Source organism: Panthera uncia, chromosome D4, assembly GCF_023721935.1.
Source record: "Panthera uncia isolate 11264 chromosome D4, Puncia_PCG_1.0, whole genome shotgun sequence".
Classification (NCBI taxonomy): domain Eukaryota; kingdom Metazoa; phylum Chordata; class Mammalia; order Carnivora; family Felidae; genus Panthera; species Panthera uncia.
The window spans coordinates 634,225-654,848 of NC_064807.1; the positions used below are offsets into that span (position 1 = coordinate 634,225).

The 20,624-nt window shown below is 41.6% G+C and overlaps 2 protein-coding genes across 5 annotated transcripts in view; one reads left to right on the forward strand and one right to left on the reverse strand.

Annotated features, from left to right (window-relative positions):
- Positions 1-20,624, forward strand: part of CENPP (centromere protein P) — a 228,303-nt gene that overhangs the window by 139,039 nt on the left and 68,640 nt on the right. The gene's annotated exons all lie outside the window — the stretch shown is intronic.
- Positions 13,276-20,624, reverse strand: part of ECM2 (extracellular matrix protein 2) — a 33,345-nt gene continuing 25,996 nt past the window's right edge. For both annotated transcript variants that reach the window (XM_049635659.1, XM_049635585.1), the window contains exons 9-10: positions 19,465-19,791; positions 13,276-14,411 (exon numbers count right to left, since the gene is read on the reverse strand). In XM_049635659.1, the coding sequence (XP_049491616.1) occupies positions 14,243-14,411; positions 19,465-19,791 (496 nt within the window). In that variant the 3' untranslated portion in view covers positions 13,276-14,242. The remainder of the gene's footprint in view (positions 14,412-19,464; positions 19,792-20,624) is intronic.

Here is a 20,624-nt window from a genome sequence, read left to right on the forward strand (position 1 = left end):
TGCAAATGGAGAGAGCGTGACCTGAGCCGAAGTTGGAGCTTAACTGGCTGAGCCACCCAGGCGCCTCTCGGTTCTGGCATTTTATGAACAGAAAGACTGATTTACACAAAAAAAACTTCATACATTTCTTGCATAGCCCAATATATTCCAACCATGGTGAAAATAAAAATGGATTGCTTAAGCCACACTTGCATCTGATTTATAAGACCCCTTCCCCTAGCCTCGTCCTAGTGTGGAAGTGGAGAGCAGGGGTCACTGTCCAAACACAGAAGAACCAGAAGGGCCTTGGGAATCACCTCCTGCAAATTAGGGATGAAGTGGGTGGGAAGAGAGTGTCTGTGGCCTCACAAGACGCCTTCCCAAGCTCAGCAATCACTAGGCGGTCGGGCTGTGCAATGTCCGTCCCAGGGCATTTGGCGCTCCGTGCCTGCTGAGTGCCATCGAGAGGATCGTGGGGCCCCTCGCGTGGCCCATCGCTCCTTCCACCGGATGGTGTACGTGCTGTGAAGAAGCGCAGGAGGGAGTTGTGGGGAAGCCCCAAGGCATGTGAGGGGCTTGCCTGGCAAGGACGGTTGTGGGAAAGTTCTGGGCTGTCAGACTCGGTAGTGTAAACAGTGCATGCTCTTCCTGCATAACCTGGAGGTCATGTAGGGGAGGCACTCAGGGCAGACTGGGCTCTGTGGTTTGTGACTAACTACTTACACTGCAGGTCATGACCCGTGGACAGTATTCATCCTGCAGATGTGTTTTGTTTGGAGCATATGGTATTTTTAAAAAACAGGAAATTTTATGTCGAAGTCCAAATTTATAGCATATCCCAAGAAGTCAGCCTGACAAAGCTGGCCCTGGCGTCCTGTGCGGTTGCAGCGATTGGCTGAACTGGTGGCAGCAGCCTCCTTCCCATGGGCTCCCGGTCCCTGGTTCCAGGCTGCCCTCCCTGCTCTGCCCGCAGTGCTGGTGAGCTTCTGCCCTCAGCCCAGTGGAGGGTTCGCTCCAAAAATGAGTTAATGACACAAATTGTCATTTAAAATGAATTGACATGAATTTATGAAGACTGAAAGACTTAGGACAGTAAGTTTATAGTATTGTGTGGGTGTCATGTATTTTTAAATGATGCCTCAAAAGTTAGTTTGCTTTGAGGATGGGTACAAGTAATAGTTCTGTTTTAAATAAACTTTCTAGCTCTTTCCACTGAGAACACCTGAAGGCTCACGATCTGACTTCCAGATCTGTGTTTCTAAGAACCACTTCCCACTAGAAGGACCAACGCTCCTGGGGGAACTGACGAGTAACAGGTTGGGGCCAGAGGAGGCGCGAGATGTGCCAGAAACCTCTCATACCAGTCAGCAGCAGAGTGCGCAGAAGTCACCATGGATGTGGACGGAATGCGGCAGCCAGTGTGAGGATACAATGTGAGCACCTTACAAAGAACAAGGGTGGCAGTGGAGTATAGCGTGTCAAATGCAAAATCCTTTTTGTGATAACAGAGGAAAGAGAATCAAAAGGGACAGGGCTTTTCCTGTAGAAGGATGCCAGCTGAGCCGTCCAGAAGGGACCAGAGCTGGAGAGTTACCATCTACGGATACTTCCGGTGTGCTGATTGAGGCAAAGGTAGTCAGTGGAAGCTCAGACCACTAAGGTAGAGGGTCACTGAATGGCAAAATATTCAGAGACCCAAAAGCTTACCTTATAGATGATTGCTAGTTACCAGAGGAAGAATGTACCACCTGAACCAAACGTCTCAGCATCACCAGTAATAGGCTAGCCACCATTTTGTGCTTCCTGATACGTTGCAAAAGGAAGTATGTGACATCACCTACATGGGATTCTTGCCAGGCATGTTTTACCAAATCTAATCAGACAAATGCAAATTAGGGGACGTTTTGCAAGATAGCTGTCTGGGGCCCTTCCGAACAATGAAGATTGAGACTCTCCTAAGGTCTCACGGGAGACATAAACTGTCATTTAAAATTAATTGATATGAATTCATGAAAACTGAAAGACTTATGGCAGTAAGTTTATAATATTGTGTGGGTGTCACATATTTTTAAATGCCTCAGAAGTCAGTTTGCTTTGAGGAATGGTTACAAGTAACAGTTTTAAATAAACCTTCTGAGACTGAAGGAGTGCGCGTGTAAACTCTAATTCACACACACTGCCTCTTAGGGCATTGTCGGGACATGCCAAAATGCGTGAACATGGGGAAACCCGAATATGGGCTGTATGGGAGACAGTACTGAGTCAGTTCCATTTCCTGGGTTTGGTGATGTGAGCACATGTGATTGTCGTGCCACAGGCTCATCAGGCCTGTCCATGTTCTCAGGAGTCCCCTCCTCAAGTCCCGGTGACAGTGCTGTGACACTTGCAGCCTGCACATGGATGGTCCAGCTGGACAAATGTGGACACAGGACGGGGGAAGAGATGAACAGACAAAATGACAATTGGTGAATGTAGGTGAAGCATGTGGAGATCTTCACTGTATACTTTCAACTTTTCTGTGGCTTTTAAAAATATTGCTAAATAATTGGGGGGGGGGGGGGGAACATGTTTTGTCTTAATTTTAACTGATTTGTCCTTACCTCTACTGAAATTTTTACATGTAAAGCTTTAAGTTAATTAAGCTGTTACCCTAGGGTTTCTTAACCAGGGGTTGTGAATCCCTGAAGGAGTGGGGAAGGCTGTATGAATCTCTTGATACATGTAAAGTGTTAGTAGATGAGTGTTTTTCTACACAGAGGCCCATCGTATCCTCTCAGGGGTCCATCCTTCAAATAATTAAGAACTATTTCCCTAGAATTAGTATTTCAGACATTATAAACTTGGTAATTGTGAACATAATTCTCAACTTATGGAAAACAAATCAACCTTTAGCACATTCCAACTTCTGAAAAGATTTGCTTCTATCAGTTGATAGTTTAATGTAAGTTTATTTGACCACAGAGACTCTGTTACTTAGAAACACACCATGACATTTCAATAGCATGATGCATTCCTTTTGTGTTCCAAACTAATACGTGTTCAGTGCAATCACATGTTATTTTTAATACAGTCTGCTTTCCCTTGTGTGGATTCACATTCTTCACATTTTGTGTAAAGGAAAAAATATGCTCAACTCAAAGTTTTGATTGTATCCATTTTCATGTAGAGAGAGAAAATGCGACTTCAAAGAAGAAATACTCATGCCTTTATTTTTCAGTTGTGTAATCACTAAGGCCTATTTACAGAGTCAGAAACATTCACTTCTTTGCAAAAAACAGTGTGTGACAGAACCAGATTCCACCGTGGTTTACAGCCTCCACTCTTGCTGTTCGACATGTCAAGGCAGAGACATGTGAGTAACATGTAAGAATGTGCTGAAGCATTCAGGCATGTGAGCTCACGTGTGTGCTCACACACGCCTGCCCTGTTGACTATAGACCCCAGTTCCTCTGAAGATCCTCTACAGAGGGTCTGTTGGATCAGGTTCAGTCGGGGCTGTTATTCACAGGGACAGTCATGAAATTCACTCCCCAGAAGAACCATCTGCCCAGGGCCTCTGCACCCAGCTGAGGGACGGGAAGGCCAAGGCTTGCAGGCAGACTCTTACTCTGTCCTTACAGACCCACTCCTGGGTCATCTCTGAGGTCAGAATCTTAACTGCTGGACAGGTTTATTGATCACATACTCTTACAGTTTGGCTGGCTATTTTAAATAGGTTTTTCCTCATTTCAGGTGTTATAAGTAATCACAGTGAGTTACATTTATAAGTCAGACTTAACTCTTCTTTCTTATAATCAGGATTTTTTTCAAGTCATTTTCTAAATTACTCCATCTGTGAGGAGAAGTAGTTTGGACTCTGTGCAGAGTCCAACACTCGCTGTGTGTTTATGGAGACTCCAGCTGAGCACACCCTATGCTGGTGTCTGTATGATGCTGTTCTGTACGATGGGTGTGAGCAGAGGCTCCCAGCGTCCCTTTGGAGCCTAGCCCTCAACAGAGCATTTGCTGACCCCTTGCCCAGAGTAAGATGCCCACTCCTTTTCCCACTATATTTCACAATCTAAGGAATCGGTTACCTTGAATAATTAATGTCTGCTATATTAAGAGGCCAGGCAGCCTTGAGCAAGTCACTGAACCTCTGTGCCTGCTGGTCTCATGACACCTACCAGTGAAGGAACGGATGCTCAGCTTCTCTGATGTCTAACCTGCGCCTAGCGTGGCAATGGATGGCACCTCATTTAACCTTCCCAGCAGCTTTGGGAAGTAGATGTTGTTCCCCGCAATTTCACGGGTGAGGAGACTGGAAATCAGAGTCTGAGTAACAGGATCTAGTCCACAGCTCATAAGGACTCCAGGTCAGAACCACAGTACTTGTTCTGGATTTTCAACTACAAGGAACAGACCTCATGGTAGAGTAGACTTCTGGGTTTGCACGCCCTGGAGTCATCTTGTATAGTTTAGAGCTGGCCAGAAACTTCTGTTTTCATGGGTACTTTTAATATTTTTGAATTTTAAGTTGATTGAGGATCTGAATTACTTTCAACTGTGGACAGAAGAATAGTTCAGTCATCTTCAGTCTGTAAGTACATCTCCTATGAGGAAACTTTCTGTTTTCTAAATAAAGGAGGAGGTGGAATAGATGTCATAAAGGGTTTTAACCGCCCTTTGAGGTTTCACTGAAACAGCAGAATTTGAGTAGCTCCTCGTTGTACGTCGGCGTCCATGAACCTAGTAATTCATGGTATGTTTAAATGATGGCTTTAGAAAACATAGTCAATGTTGTTATTATGCAGAACAATCAGTTGGTTACTAAGTATTACCAGTTGTCAAAGCATGACTGGGTTGTTTATAAAATACTCTGTTTTCTCATGTCTGTGTCAGAAAATGTTAATGATATAAATTATTCCTTATTAATTTTAGGACCCTATATAAATTTTTTTTCATTTCAGTTTCTCATTTTTCCTTTAAAAGTCCTTAAATTTGGGCGCACCTGGGTGGCTCAGTTGATTAAGTTTCTGGCTCTTGACCTCAGCTCAAGTCTTGCTCTCTGGGTCATGAGTTCAAGCCCTTTGTTGTGCTCCACGTTCAGCGTGAAGCCTATTTAAAAAAAAAAAAAAAAAAAAAAGAAGTCCTTAAGTTTTGCAGATTCCTTTCTGTTTTGTTTAGGAGTAGTATCAGTAGCAACTTTGGAGAGCTCATGAGCTGATCGGTGTAGACCTGGGGTCTGCAGTCAGTTGAGCACCAACTTTCTGCACAGGATGCAAGGATCTAAGAAATGACCTGTCTCTCTGTTCTTCTGGTTTTACAGTCTTATTAGAGAAACACGATATGCCCTCTGTCCATCAGCGGTGTAGCACCTCATATGCAATAAATAATCAGTGCACACCTAAGTCACAGTACCACATCTGTCACCAGGGTGGTGCCATGTATCCTGAGGGCCAGGTGAGGGGGGCACTTTGCACAGAGCCAGGCTCCTGGGTGCATCTTGTCTTGTGCCCCAGAAGCTCTGTGTGGCCAGACCACACGGCTCAGCTTGGATGGAGACTGGCCATGGACTTGGCTCCTTTGCTCCCTCGACATTGGGAGCTGCACTCACTAGGGTTCAGCTCCCCTGCCCTCTTCCTCTCATACCCCTCAAAATTGTCCTTGCCTATGGACTCTTTGCCTTCCCACTCCCCCCATCCTCCTGCCCGAAATCTTTCATGACCCCCAAATTCAGCATATTCTTGCCCAAACTGTCCCTTCTTTGTCAGCCTGTCAGCAGCATTCCTGAGGCATAAGCAGTTCTCTTTGGCTCCCTTCTCATTGTGTCCTGGACGAGGCTTTGTCACAGTTTTCCTCCTGTCACCTGTACTGGCTGCAACAGCCCCTGCGGTGCTGGCTCACATCCCTTTCCGACACCTCACTGCTCCTCATGTAAGTCTGGTCTCCCGCTGAGCTTTTCCGACCTGTACTCATCCCCTCTGCTTGGCTGACTCACATCCTGTATCAGGGCCCCTCAAGCCTAATGCTCTTTCCTCCTCTGAATTTGGTACCATTTACCACCCATATTCTACCACAGGCTTTCTTTGTTACCCCTGATCTAAATTGAAATTTGTCAGTTCAGGGGCACCTGAGTGGCTCAGTTGGTCGAGCATCCAACTCTTAATTTCAGCTCAAGTCACAATCCCAGGGTCATGGGATTGAGCCCCACATCGAGCTCCATGCTGACAGCATAGAGCCTGCTTGGGATTCTGTCTCTCATTCTCTCTGTCTCTCTGTCTGTCTGTCTTTCTCTGTCCCCCCACCCCCAAAAATAAACATTTTTTTAAAAAGTAAAATAAATTTGCCAATTCAGGCAAATCATATTTGCCTACAGCAGCACACAATACTACACTGAATGCAGTATATGCCACCAGTAAATCTTTGGGGTTTTATCCTTTAGCTATATACCCAGTCATCTGTGGCTTAAATCTTCACATACTTACCAAATCTAAAGTTATCTTAAACAAGCATTATGATTTATTAACACTTCTCAATGAATTTAAAGGTTTATGCTACATACTACTGAACAGTTATTGGAATAATCACATTTTTATGTGCGAGCGGGCTAATCACCCTGACCTCACTTCTCTTGGAGGTGTCCAGGTGGACCAGAGGGCACTGTGCAAAGGCAGATTTCAGCTAGCGCTGTGGGTAGTTTTTTTTCATGTTTTTTTAAATTGAAGTATAATTAGCATGCAGTATTATATTGGTTTCAAATGTGCAATGTCATGGTTCAACATTCAATACATTATTCATTGCTCATCACGATCAATGTATTCTTAATCCCCTTTGCCTATTTCACCCATCCTCCCCGCACCTCCCCTCTGGCAACCACCACTTTGTTCTCTGTATTTAAGAGTCTGTTTTTTTGTCTCTTTTTTTCTTTCTTTGTCTGTTTCTTAAATTCCACATATGGAATTGTGCGATATTTTTCTGACCTGTTTCACCTAGCATTACACCCTGTAGGTCTGTCCGTGTTGTTGCAAATGGCAGGATTTCTTTCTTTCTTTGGCTGAGTAATACTCCATTGAATATATATACACACCACATCTTCTTCATCCATTCATCAGTTGATGGACACCTGGGCTGCTTCCATCTTGTGGCTATTGTAAATAATGCTGCAGTAAAGATAGGGATGCATATATCTTTTCAAATTAGTGTTCTCATTTTCTTTGGGTAAATACCTAGTAGTGGAATTACTGGATCATATGGTATTTCTCAGGTTTTTTTGGTTTTTGTTTTTGTTTTGTTTTGGGTACCTCTGTATTACATTGTTTTCCACCAGTGGCTGCACCAAGGTGCATTCCCACCAATAGTGCTTGGGGGCTCCTTTTTCTCCACATTCTCACCCAACACTTGTTATTTCTTGTCTTTCTTGATTCTAACCATTCTGACAGGTATGAGGTGATATCTTTTTGTGGTTTTGATTTGTATTTCCCTGATAATTAGTGATGTTGAGCACCTTTTCATGTATCTGTTGGCCATCTGTATGTCTTCTTTGAAAAGATAATCTATTCAGATCCTCTGCCCATTATAATCAGATTATTTATTTTTTTGGTATTGCATTGTGTCTTTTATATATTTTGGATATCAATCCCTTATCATATATATCATTTGCAAATGTTTTCTGCCATTCAGTGGTTTGCCCTTTTGCTTTGTTGATGGTTTCCTACACTGTGCAAAAGCTTTCATTTTGACATAGTCCCAATAGTTTGATTTTGCCTTTGTTTCCCTTGCTAAAGGAGACATATCTAGAAAAATGTTTCTACAATTGATGTCAAAGAAATTACTGCCTATGTTTTCTTCTAGGAGTTTTATGGTTTCAGGTCTCACATTTAGGTTTTTAATCTATTTTGTGTTTATTTTGTGTATTAGATATAAGAAAGTAGTCCAGTTTCATTCTTTTTGATGTGGCTGTTCAGTTTTCTCAACACCATTTGTTGAAGAGATTCTCATTTCCCTGTTGTTGTATATTGTCTCTTTTGTTGTTTATTAATTGATCATATAAGGTTGGATTTATTTCTGGGCTCTATATTCTGTTCTTTTGATGAATATGTCTCTTTTTGTGCCAGTACCTTACTGTTTGGAGTACTAGAGCTTTGTTGTAGATCTTCAAATCTGGAATTGTAATACCACCAGCTTTGTTCTTTCTCAAGATTACTTTGACTGTTCAGGATCTTTTGTGGTTCCATACAAATTTTAGGATTATTCTAGTTCTATGAAAAAATGTTATTGATGTTTTGATAGAGATTACATTGAATCTGTAGACTGCTTTGACAGTATTAGTTCTTCCACGCCATTGACATGGAATATCCTTCCATTTGTTTGTGTTGACTTCAGTTTCTCTCATTAGTGTTTTATAGTTTTTGGAGTACGGGTTTTTTTACCTTCTTGGTTAAATTTATTCCTAGATATTTTATTTTTGGTACAATTGTAAATGGGATTGTTTTCTTAATTTCTCTTTCTACTGCTTCATTATTAATGTTTAAGAATGCAACCAGTTTCTGTATATTAATTTTGTATGCTGTGACTTTACTGAAGTTATTTATCAGTTATAGTAGTTTTGTGGTGGAGTCTTTAGGGTTTTCTATATATAGTTACATGACATCTAAAAATAGTGAAATTTTTACTTCTTCCTTACTAATTTAGATGCCTTCTATTCCTTTTTCTTGTCTGATTGCTGTGGCAAGGACTTCCAATACTATGTTGAATAAAAGTAGTGACAGTGAACATCCTTGTCTTATTCCCAACCTTAGAGGGAAGGCTTTCAATTTTTCCCTATTGAGTGTGATATTGGCTGTGGGTTTTTCATATAAGGCCTTTATTATATTGAGGTATGTTCTTTCTAAACCTGATTTGTTGAGGGGTTTTATCATGAATAAATGTTGTACTTTGTCAAATGCTTTTTCTGCATCTGTTGAGAGGATCATAGGGTTCTTATCCTTTCTCTTCTTTACGTGACATATCATATTGATTGCTTTGAAATGTTGAACCACCCTTGCATCCCTGGATTAAATCCCACTTGATTATGATGAATTATTTTTTTTAGTGTATTGTTGGATTTACTTTGCTAATATTTTGAGGATTTTTTTTAATCTCTCAGTATATAATTTCCTAATAACAGTAGGGAATTTTAACACCCCACTTACATCAATGGACAGATCATCCAGACCAAAAATCAGCAAAGAAACAGTTGCTTTGAATGACACATTGGACCAGATGGATCTAACAGATATATTCAGAACAGTCCATCCAAAACCAGTAGAATACACATTGTTTTCAAGTGCACATGGAACATTCTCCAGAATAGACGAATCACAAGAAAAAATCTGGAAAGAGCACAAATACGTGGAAGCTAAATAACATGCTGCTAACCAACAAACAGGTCAAGCAAGAAATCAAAGAGGAAGTTAAAAAATACATGGAGACAAATGACAATGAAAACACAAAGGTCCAAAATCTTTGGGATGTGGCAAAAGCTGTTCTAAATACAAGCCTACCTCAAGAAGCAAGAAAAATCTCAAACAACCTAACCTTACACTGAAGTGTAAGGAGCTAGAAAAAGAACAACAAAGAAAATCCAAAGCCAGCAGAAGGAAGGAAATAATAAAGATCAGAGCAGAAATAAATGATATAGAAACTAAAAAGCAATAGAATAGATCAATGAAACCAGAAGTTGGTTCTTTGAAAAGGCAAACAAAATTAATAAATCTTTTGGCAGACTCATCAAGAAAAAAGGATGTAGGACTCAAAATCAGAAATGAAGGAGGAGAAATAACAACCAACACCACAGAAACACAAAGGATTATAAGAGAATATTATAAAAAATTATATGCCAAAAAATTGGACAACCCAGAAGAAGTGGATAAAAGCCATATAACCTCCCAAAACTCAATCAGGAAGAAATAGAAAATTTGAACACACCAGTTACTAGCAATGGAATTGAATCGGTAATCAGTGAACTCCCAGCTATAAATAAAAGTCCAGGACCAGATAGCTTCACGGGGGAATTCACCAAACATTTATTTTTATTTTTTTTTTTAATGTTTGTTTATTTTGAGAGAGAGAGCTGGGGAGGGGCAGGGAGAGAAGGAGAGAAAGAATCCCAAGCAGGCTCCACACCATCAGCACAGAGCCCAACACAGGGCTTAAACTCACGAACTGCAAGATCATGACCTGAGCCAAAATCAAGTCAGACACTTAACTGACTGAGCCACCCAGGTGCCCCAACATTTAAAGAAGAGATAATACCTATTCTTCTCAAACTATTCCTCCTCCAAAAAAATACATAAAAGAGGAAGGAAAGCTTCCACATACATTCTAGGAGGCCAGTAATACCCTGATACCAAAACCAGATAAAGACAACACACACAAAAAAATGTTCTTCTTTTTTTTGCATGTTAGTGAAAGCAGTCATGATGACTCCACCACAAAACTACTATAACTGATAAACAACTTCAGTAAAGTCACAGCATACAAAATTAATATACAGAAACTGGTTGCATTCTTAAACATTAATAATGAAGCAGTAGAAAGAGAAATTAAGAAAACAATCCCATTTACAATTGTGCCAAAAATAAAATAGGAATAAGTTTAACCAAGAAGGTAAAAAAACCCGTACTCCAAAAACTATAAAACACTAATGAGAGAAACTGAAGTCAACACAAACAAATGGAAGGATGTTCCATGAGGCTGACTCCTACAGTGATGTGTGGAGTCATCTGGCAGTGCAAGCCTGCAGAGAGATGGTTGGATCTTGCTCACCCCTGCTGGCAGCACCTGCCACGCCAGGTGCCCAGTGCCCAGCGCCCACTCCGGTGTCCAGACTTCCCACTCGTTGGACTTCGGTTGGAAGATGCAGAGTAAGTCCAGGCTCAGCCACGTACCCGCTGTGCTTCCTAGTGGCACCCACCCACCCTTGTCGCAGTATCCTGACCTGCCTGCTGCCCAGGGAGTCACAGGTCGTGGTGGGGACAGAGGATGTGGGCCTGTCTGTGCTCCCTCCAGAACACGTGCTCAGCTGGCTGCCCTCCGGGGTGTTTCAGGTCAGAGGTCAGCAGCCTTTGGTTGTTGCAGAGCTGCTCAGTACCACACTGCCCCAGTGCGCTGGAGCTGTGGAGGAACAGCTGTGCCAGCTAGATCTCCTTGCCCAGCACACGGGGAGCTTGGCTGCATCCAGGCACCTGAGAAACCTTTCCTCAGGCCAAGGCTCTCCAGCCATGTGTTCTCAGAGTGTAGGGGAGCTGGGCAGAGGGTTAGGGAAGGACCAGGGACTTTGATGCATGTTCTTTGTGAATCTTAAAACTTGGTTTGTGATTCAGATGGTGCCTGTCCATTGGTTCTAAGAAAAGCGGGGTGTGGAGGGGAAGCAGCCAATCTCTCCGAAGTTAGCAAAACTGCTTGTCTGAAGGAGAGTCTGTGCACTTCTTCAGGGACATTTCCACCCCAGGGTGCCATGAACCCCTGATGAGCCATGCTTGAAATCCACTCATCTGTTCCAGACACATTATGTCATAATTGAATCAAGTGATCCCAGACAAGTGAAGTGAGTGTACAGTTGAATCATTGGAGATCAAGGTGGGCACCCATGTGTCCTGATTCCTGGTGTAGTTATTTCCTTATAATCCCAGGCTATATGTGTCTTTCACCATGTCATATCTTTAGTTCTTTTTGTAATAATTTTAAGCCAAATCCCAAAATTAATAATATAGTTAGCATTCCTTGTATGTATGTGCACACACCTTTAATATTTTTAGATCATAGCTACGCCAGGACTTTTTCAGTGTACATATGTGTTAGTAATTACAGCATATTTCTGAAGCCAAGCAGAACATCTGTTTGTTTTTAACATTATATCGTGAAGGACATTTATCACTTTTTTTTTTAATGGAATTAAAATTTCCTATCCAGGACATGATGAAATTTCAAGGCTGAACATGTTCATTGCTAGACATATTTTATATTTTAAGTTGTAAAATCAAAAATAAAAGTGACTTCCAACTTAAAAGTAAAGCTTCCATCAGTCAGTCTGATTTTCAGCCTTCCTAGAGAATCTGTTCTGTCGAGGTGTTCCAGTTGCACAGTGGGCTCTTACTGTGTGCCTGGGCCTCGTGGCACTCCAGGGCTGGCCGGGGGGGGAGGAGGAGCAGCATCCCACCGTGACTCATGGGACCCGCACACTCCTGGGCCCAGGCAGAGGGAGCTGAGGACCCTAGCATGCTTCACCACCGCCCCACCTTTTCTGCTGACCTCATCGCACCTTATCTCCCCAACCACACCGTGTGTTCCCAGAGAGTAGAGACCTGTCCATTCTGTTTATTCCTGGTTCTCTAGAACAGCGTCTGGAACACAGAGTAAAGTCAGAGTGAGAAATAAGTGCAGGAAGGCTCAGTGTCCATCTGCGTTGCTCCAGGGTGCACATTCTGCTGACTCACCTTAAACTTTGCTCCCTAGACTGCCTTCAACAGGTTCTGTCAGTGCATTCATGTTCACGCAGCAAGAAGTATTAAAGGTTCTTGTTAAAGGAGTGAATAACTGTATATTCTTATTTTTACCTGTCTCCTCCATTCAACTTGGCCAGTTTAAATTAGTAATGCTCCTACTTTCCTAAACTGGTTATAAGTCCCAACTTTTTGTTCCCTAAGATTCTGCTTCTGCTCTTAGCCACCTGGCTTAAGCCTCTGCCCTTGGTTCTAACAGTCTTCATCATACTATTATTCTTGTTTATGTTATAATCTCAAAATCCTAGCTACTATGAGAGGGTACCTAGAAAGAAGGGCTCAGAAATAAAATTAGCTTGGGATGCCTGGCTGGCAGTGGGTGGGGCCTGTGACTCTTGATCTCGGGGTTGTAAGTTCGAACCCCACATTGGTTGTGAAGATTACTTAATAATTTTTTTTAAGAAGGAAATAAAATTGGCTTGAATAGGATATATCAAACTCATATCTGAGAAAGTTAGGAAATAGCTTTGGTGAATATGCTGGTGGCTGTCAATTTTATATAAAAGGTAGGTAGTAAGTACACTCACCTGTGTACCACATTTCCTGGATATTTTTCATTCCTCTCTGGTTCTCATGACAGCCCTCTAAGTGGGACCAGAAGCTCCCCCAGGTAGCAAAACCACTATTGAAAGATTAGGTCACTAAAGTTTGAAAAGTTAGAGTAACCTGAATATGAGTTTCTAGACACAAAGCTGAGAGCAGCAAAAGAAGTCAGCACAGTTTCTGTATGTGTCCTTTATAAATTGTTCCAGAAATAACAGACAAAAGATCATTACATAATAAAAATTTTAATACCATATGGTTTTGGCAGGTTCTAGTACATAGTAAATACTAATAGCTTTATGTTAAATTGAACTGAATAAAAGTATACTTTTGAGCACATTGAAAGAAGGTAGTTGCTAACAGTAACCATTGGAGCAAAAATTTTCAAAAATGCATGCCTTAGGGTTTATATTTACAAGGTGTAGTCAAGGACAATGAACATATTTTAAGCAAAGTCCACTACTTTCCATAAGATCTTTTGATCTTGAATAAAGAACAATGAGGGTGATCTTAAAATATTGTTTAATTTTTTAAACTGACACAGAAATTTTAGATTTTGTACTAAAGTTTCAAAAATAGTGTAGAACTCACATATGCCCTTCTCCCAGCTTCCTCTAATGTTAATAAGCAGTATATAACAATACTACAGTCCTCAAAACCAGGAAATTAACATGACAGGAGTATTTTAATTTTACACATGTGATTAAAAAAGGAACTAAGCAAACCCAATCACTAAGTATATTTATACCAATAATTGTAGCATAGGATCTTATAGAAAATACTAAATTATTTTGACAGTAGGATAATAAACAGAACATTAATTTGTAAGTTCCGCCTATTTTTTTTTTTCCTGCCATGCACTTCTTGGTCTCGAACCGTAACACATGTATTTTTTAAAGGGACTTAGAGCCTAGCCTAAAGCAATATTCAGGTCAGTTGTAAAGGACATTCTTATTTTGCTCCAGATTTTCCCAGTCTAACTCAGCAGCGAGTAAGATCCTGTTCTCTTGAGGAAAGTTGCAGGAGGGGGCTTTTTTCTAGAGTGTGAAGCTGCACTTCCACTAAGACTGCTGGAAAACTAAACTCAGGGTGTGTTTTGGTTGTTTCTCTGTGGGCTGGGTCTCACTTATTGATGACAGATGCTACTACAACAAATACAGGAGTATGGTTTGTAAGTGATGAACAAAAACTTGGAATTATGTGACATTTTGTGGTTTAAGAACTATACTTGAATATGATCTTATGCATGAAAATGCATAGGATGATATTTCTCTTGTTTTAATATAATTGTTTTCAAGATGAAGGTGTTCCAGGGTTGAATCGCCATCTTCTTCAGCATTGCAGATTTGTTCTGGAAGAATGTTCCTGAGGAAAAATAGATGTACAAGCCATAAATGGTCCAAGTAGTATTGAGCTTTATGTAACTTAGTTAAATTTCACATTTTTAAAAAAGTTTTGGTGCTCTTCCTTTTCAAGTACCAGAGAGTATATAACATGGTTGAAGATAGAATATAAGTGAATTTTAGCAAAAAGTGTAAAGGAACATCAGGGGGACAGGTGAGAGAAATTCCTAAAATACTTTTATTTTCCTAAAAAATTGTTTTAAGGAAACAAAAAGGCAAATTCATTCGTTTCCAGAATTTGAGTTCTGTATGTCAAAAAGAGCTGGTGTAAAAATATTGAATTTGAGGGTCAAATGAGTTTCCATTTATTATCACGAGTGTTCATGGTACTTGCAGTCTCGTGTTTCTTAACTCAGCCCACAACTTTAGTCTTTGTGGCCACATTTAAAGACATAATGAATCTATTAATATGAGTCTTGGCCTTGACTGTCGTATCTAGTGGATGGACCTTTATGATCAAAGCTATCCTTGCATTTTTTATCTCAAACTTGCTGGTGCTCTTGTTGAAGATACTGAGTGTTCAACAAAAAGAAATGTCAGTGGTATGTGGAAGTCAGGCCAACTGTTTATATGAACTACTTACACACTTGTTGAAATTCTGCCCTTTATTTCAGCCTGGTTTTCTTCGTGTCAGTACTAACATTGACCCCTATTCTGTGGACAAGTGTTTCGTTTCATGAAGGTACAAAGGAATGCACACAAAATGACAAATGCTGTTAGAGCCTCTCTTAAATGATAGCTTTGAAATTTGAGGACATTCCTTCAGGATGTCTGTCAGAAAGGAAAATGAGCCTTAGAAAAGACGTTAACTTAGTTGATAGAATTATTTGAGGGAAATCATCTTGTGAAGAATCATCTCACTTCTGTGAGAAGAACTTTGTGTTGCTCAAGGGTCACTCATTATCGCTAGGTTTGGCAGATGAGTTGGTTGTTGTCCTTGATAACTTGGCAAAAATTAAGCTGGAAGTTAGGAGATCAATTCTGGTATTAAAGAGTTAGTTTCACATTGTTGTATTGTTGGGCTCAGCCAGGACCCCAGGGGCTATTTGATAATTCTGGGGTGTTTATCACAAATCCATTTTCACTACCCAGGTTATGCTTTTGTCTATGTGCCAGTGGTTCCAATGACTAATGCTGGGTATACAGCAAAAAAATGGCATAGTTTTTATAAGGAGTTCTTAATCATTTTGAAGAACAACAATTCTTAAAATTTTTAGGGAAGTAATGTGCAGTCTAATTAAATGATTTCCAAATTACATTTGCTTAATTGTTTTTCTTTAAAAATTTGTTTTAATATTTACTTATTTTTGAGAGAGAAAGAGACAGTACAAGCAGGGGAGGGGCAGAGAGAGAGGGAGACACAGAATCTGAAGCAGGCTCCAGGCTCTGAGCTGTTAGCACATCTGACAGCCGAAGTCGGACATACAACCTACTGAGCCACTGAGGCTCCCCAATTTTTAAAAAATAAAGTAAAATTGGGTCTTTTTCTTATATGCTAGAAAAAATTTTAAATACATCAAAGATCTAAATGTGAAAACTGAAGAACTAGTATACCCTAGGAGCAGGGGAAAAAAAAAATCCCCTTGTGACTCAAAAATCAGAAGCACTAAAAGAAAAGATTAATAAAGCGACTACAGGTGTTTTAAAAATGCAAAGTTAAAAGACAAATGGCAAACTAGGAGAAAGCTTTTGCAACTTATATCACAGATATAGGGCCAGTGGACAGAGACCTCCTAAAAACCCCTGCAGAAAAAGGAGAAGTGAGGGAAATGCCCTGGTAACCAGCCCACCAGAGAAAAAATGAAATGTCATAAACATGAAGAGATGCTTAGTTTCATTCATGACAAGAGAAATGCACGTTGAAAGTATCTGGCACAGCACTGTCACTTACCAGATTTGCCTCACATAAAAAAAAAAAAATTCAGAAGCTCATCAACATGGTCTGATAATGGGGCTGTGCAGGATTACACAGTACTGGAGGGAATTCAGAGCAGGACAGCCCCGGTGGCGGGGGGCGGGGATTGGCAGTACCTAGCAGGGTCACGTGCATTTTGCCCGGTCACTCAGCAGTCTCCCTTCTAGGAGCCTATCCCAGAGTTAGTCTGGAAAAATATAAAAGGCTGTCCAAAGTTACGTATTATGGCATTCTTTGTAGTAATAAAAGAATGGAAACAATTAGATGTCTATCAATAAGGAACTGGTTAAATAAAATTTCCACATAATAGAATACTGGTCTGTATTCTATTGTAAAAAGAATGAGGAAATTCTCCATATATTGATGAAGAGTCATAGTAAGGCTATACTGATAATTATAAAAAGTACCACTCGAGGGACGCCTTGGTGGCTCACTCAGTTAAGTGTCCGACTTCAGCTCAGGTCATGATTTTGTGGTTCATGAATTTGAGCCCCGCATCGGGCTCTGTGCTGACAACTCAGAGCCTGGAGCCTGTTTGGGATTCTCTCTCTCTCTGCCCTTCCCCACTCTGTGCTCTGTCTGTCTTCTCTCTCTCTCTCTCAAAAATAAGACATTAAAAAAAGAAAGTACCACTCACTGTCAAGGCACCTGGGTGGCTCAGTCGGTTAGGCGCCTGACTTCGGCTCAGGTCGTGATCTCACAGTTCGTGGGTTCGAGCCCCGTGTCAGGCTCTGTGCTGACAGCTCGGAGCCTGGAGCCTGCTTCGGATTCCGTGTCTCCCTCTCTCTCTGCCCCTCCCCCACTCATGCTCTGTCTCTCTCCTTCTCTCACAAATGGATAAAAGCGTTTAAACAAAATTAAAAGAGAAAAAAGAAAAATCTTTCTGGTAATGATTTGTATAGTAATTATGGGAGGGTAGGGAATATGTGTATGTATGTATACTTATATTTGCAAAAAAATACTGAAAGGAAAAACCACAAATTAATTTAAAAAAATTAATAAGCAGAATGATGGAATGCAGCATAAGGTACAGGCATAGAAGGACTTCTCTTAACATACCTTGTTATACAGTTTTGACTTTGGAATTATATAAATGTTTAACATAGTAAAAATCATTAATCAAATATAAAATAGTAATTCCCTGAAACCAAAAACAAACCAAAGACCTTATCTGAATATTAAGTTGTTGACATATTGTTACAAAGTAGGCCACAATATTTCAGCTACACATCCTTTGTGGAACATATTCTAAAAGCAAATAGAGCTCCCCAAAACACTGTATACTTAACTCAGTATTTTTGTGCTTGTAGTAATGGTATTCTTATTTCGAAACTATTGTTTGTATATTGTAAGATAATGACTTAGTTAACATTGTTGAGAACCTAGGTTCTCAGTATAAGATAAACAAATTTAAAACAAAAGGAATACTCTATATGGTTAAATTTGAATTGGGAACACCAGTATGAACTCCTGTTCTTTTTCTTTACAAAATACATATTTCCTGGCAGTTTACTGCAAGCCTTAAAACAGTAACAACACTTTAGAAAAGACAGTGCCTGGTCCCCAGCCTGGGGCATGTGGATGCTGCTCCCATTGAGGGGGCTTGGACCTCTCTGGGAGAAGGCTGTCACCGGTGCGTGGCAGGGGGAGGAGAGTGCTGCCCGGGTCAGCAGAGGCCTCTCCAAGGACACGGAGCCAGCTCTGAGCGCTACCTCTGGCCAAGGAGTGGAGTTTAAGAACAATAATTACAGTTGATGAAAGCATTCTGAATATATAAAACCATGAGTTCATATTGGTTCTCCAGAGAAAGAGAGAAAGCCAAAAACAAAAAAACACAAACACTTAGGCACCGACTTCTTTTTTTTCCTGAGACAGCTGGAAATATATTTTAATATGTTTTATAGTCCTTTCCATTCATATTTAATACATGTATCGTTTTTTTCCAGTTCTGTAAAGATAGAATTAACATACAACATGATAGTTTAAGGTATAAGACATGATTTGGCATTTGTAGATACTGCAGAATGATTGCATGTTAAGTTTAGGTAACATCTGTCAGCTCACATGGTTAGAAATTTTTAGCCAGCCTCTTGCTCTGATTGGACATTTCAGGGGAAGAACGGAGCATTCATCTTACCCCTCTGAGTAACAAAGTGGCCCTGGTTGATAAGAGTTCCAGCTGACAAATGTGGGAAGGATAACAAACATGGGGCTCAGCAGTTTGTTACCCTTAAAGAAATAAGAGGTTCAAGCAACAATCATCTGTGAATGAAACCAATGGTTCAGAGGTGGAGGAGAAAGGTATTAATCAAGATGTCAGGCTGGAAGGGGGACAGACATGTGCTATCTGACGCAAATAGAAAGCACAGAGCACAGCTATGAAGTACTCTAGCCAAACCGTTTTTAACTGAATCTTATAAAGCCTTCCCCACTCCCACCTCTCTCTCCAGTACTGTTATACACCCTTGACTCTTTCCCTCTTTTGTTTTTGGGAGTTTGTGTTTGGAATTTTAGAGACAGAGAAAAGAGGAAGGGGTAGAATCTTCAGGGACAAGACCCCATCTCAAGGATCAGCCTTTGGCTGCACTACCGCAGCATTCCAGATGAATCCTTGAGACCTTCATGCTTTCCAGGCAGATAGGAAATTGTGTCCCCAGAAGTGAGAGAGGCTGCCACTCAGTAATTTTTTTCAGAATTTTTCCTTCAGGAAGAATCTAGATAGAATCAGTTTAGATTCTAATCAGATTAGAATGTTTTAAATTTCATATGGGGGTAGGAGCAGCACTGTAATATCCCATCTTGAAGCCTCACTTCAACCCACCCCTTAGGTTCTCAGTATTAGGTAATAATGTTCCATTCTAAAGGTTTTTACCATGGAAGTTTGCAAACATATACAAAAGTAGAAAAAAGCTGTGATGAATCCTTGAGTGCCTATCACCCCCTTCAGTAATTATGAACATCTGCCTATCTTGTTCAGTGTGACCTCTTGTCCTTTTTTTCCCCTTAGAAGTAAATCCCAGACATCATGTCATGGTTGTTTAATCGTATACTCTGTCAACCACAGCAGTTTAAATCGATACTTGAAAAAGCCAAAATTTACCGTATCTTGTTGTTGTTCAACCTCAGAAAATGGAGTGCTTTCATTTCTTGTACCCCAGGTGGTATAGATTTTAAGTCATTGTGGTCCAGAAACAGCTCTCTCAGAGAATGGTATGCCCCGTAGAAGGAGACTCTGTCCACGCCGTCATCTGAGAGTCTGTTGAATGACAGGTACAGATACTCCAGGCCTGGCTCCATGTGGCCAAATACGTAGCCAGGGATGCGCTCGATTTGGTTCCCGAGGAGCACGAGGTGCAGCAGTGACTTGGGCAAGTAGGAGGGGACGTGGTAGAGCTTGTTGTAGGACAGGTCGATCGACTCGAGATTTCTGCAGCAAAGAAGGGTGAGCAGAGTGGAGCGTGGGGCAGGGACCATAGGGATACTCAGCCATTTTCCTGCCACCACTGGGTGTGCAGTAGTGACTTTTGTGTGAGGGTGGCCGCGAGGCTCCCGCTCTTACCTGGTCACCACACAGCTGTTCCAGCTCCAGGGCAAAGAGCGCCGGGATCAGGAAGAAAGTTCATTCCTGGGGCAGTAGTGAACTCAGGACCCACCACTGTCTCTGGGGTCAGACGTCCAGCTGCCTATCCCTGAAACCACCTCTGCTCCACACCTGATCTGACAGCCTGGCACATAGGGCTTGTGGTGACACAGGGGTCGAGAAAAGGGGGCTGCCTGGTTGTTTCAGGAGCTTCCCCTGTGGCTTCTGAGTCACCCTGCCACCACCATGTCCTGCTGGGCTCAGCTGGACCTGAGGCTGTCTCATCCCTCTGTCCTGCCCCTGAAAGATGCCTGTTCCCACTGTGCCACTCAGATCCCTCATGCCCTCCCCACACGGCCCAATCTGGCTTCTCCCCAGCTCCCCCCGCCGCCCCACCATGGCCTGTCTTGCCCTCCTGACAGGCAAGACCCCCACGCCAGCGATAGACCCTGCTTCCTGCCTTCCCTCTCCAGCCACACACCTTTCCGCCTGTTGTATAAGACTTGAGACAGAGAAAGGGTTCGGAGGCGTGAGACCGTGAGGTCCCACAAGGGTAAGGGGGCATCTTCCTTTCCCAGCAGGGGCAGGGCTGGCCTCGCTTCAACTTCATGACCACCTGTGAGGTGGACAGACCTTGGGTCACTCAGCGCTTGGGCTTGGGGTGGGGTGTCCAAGTAACA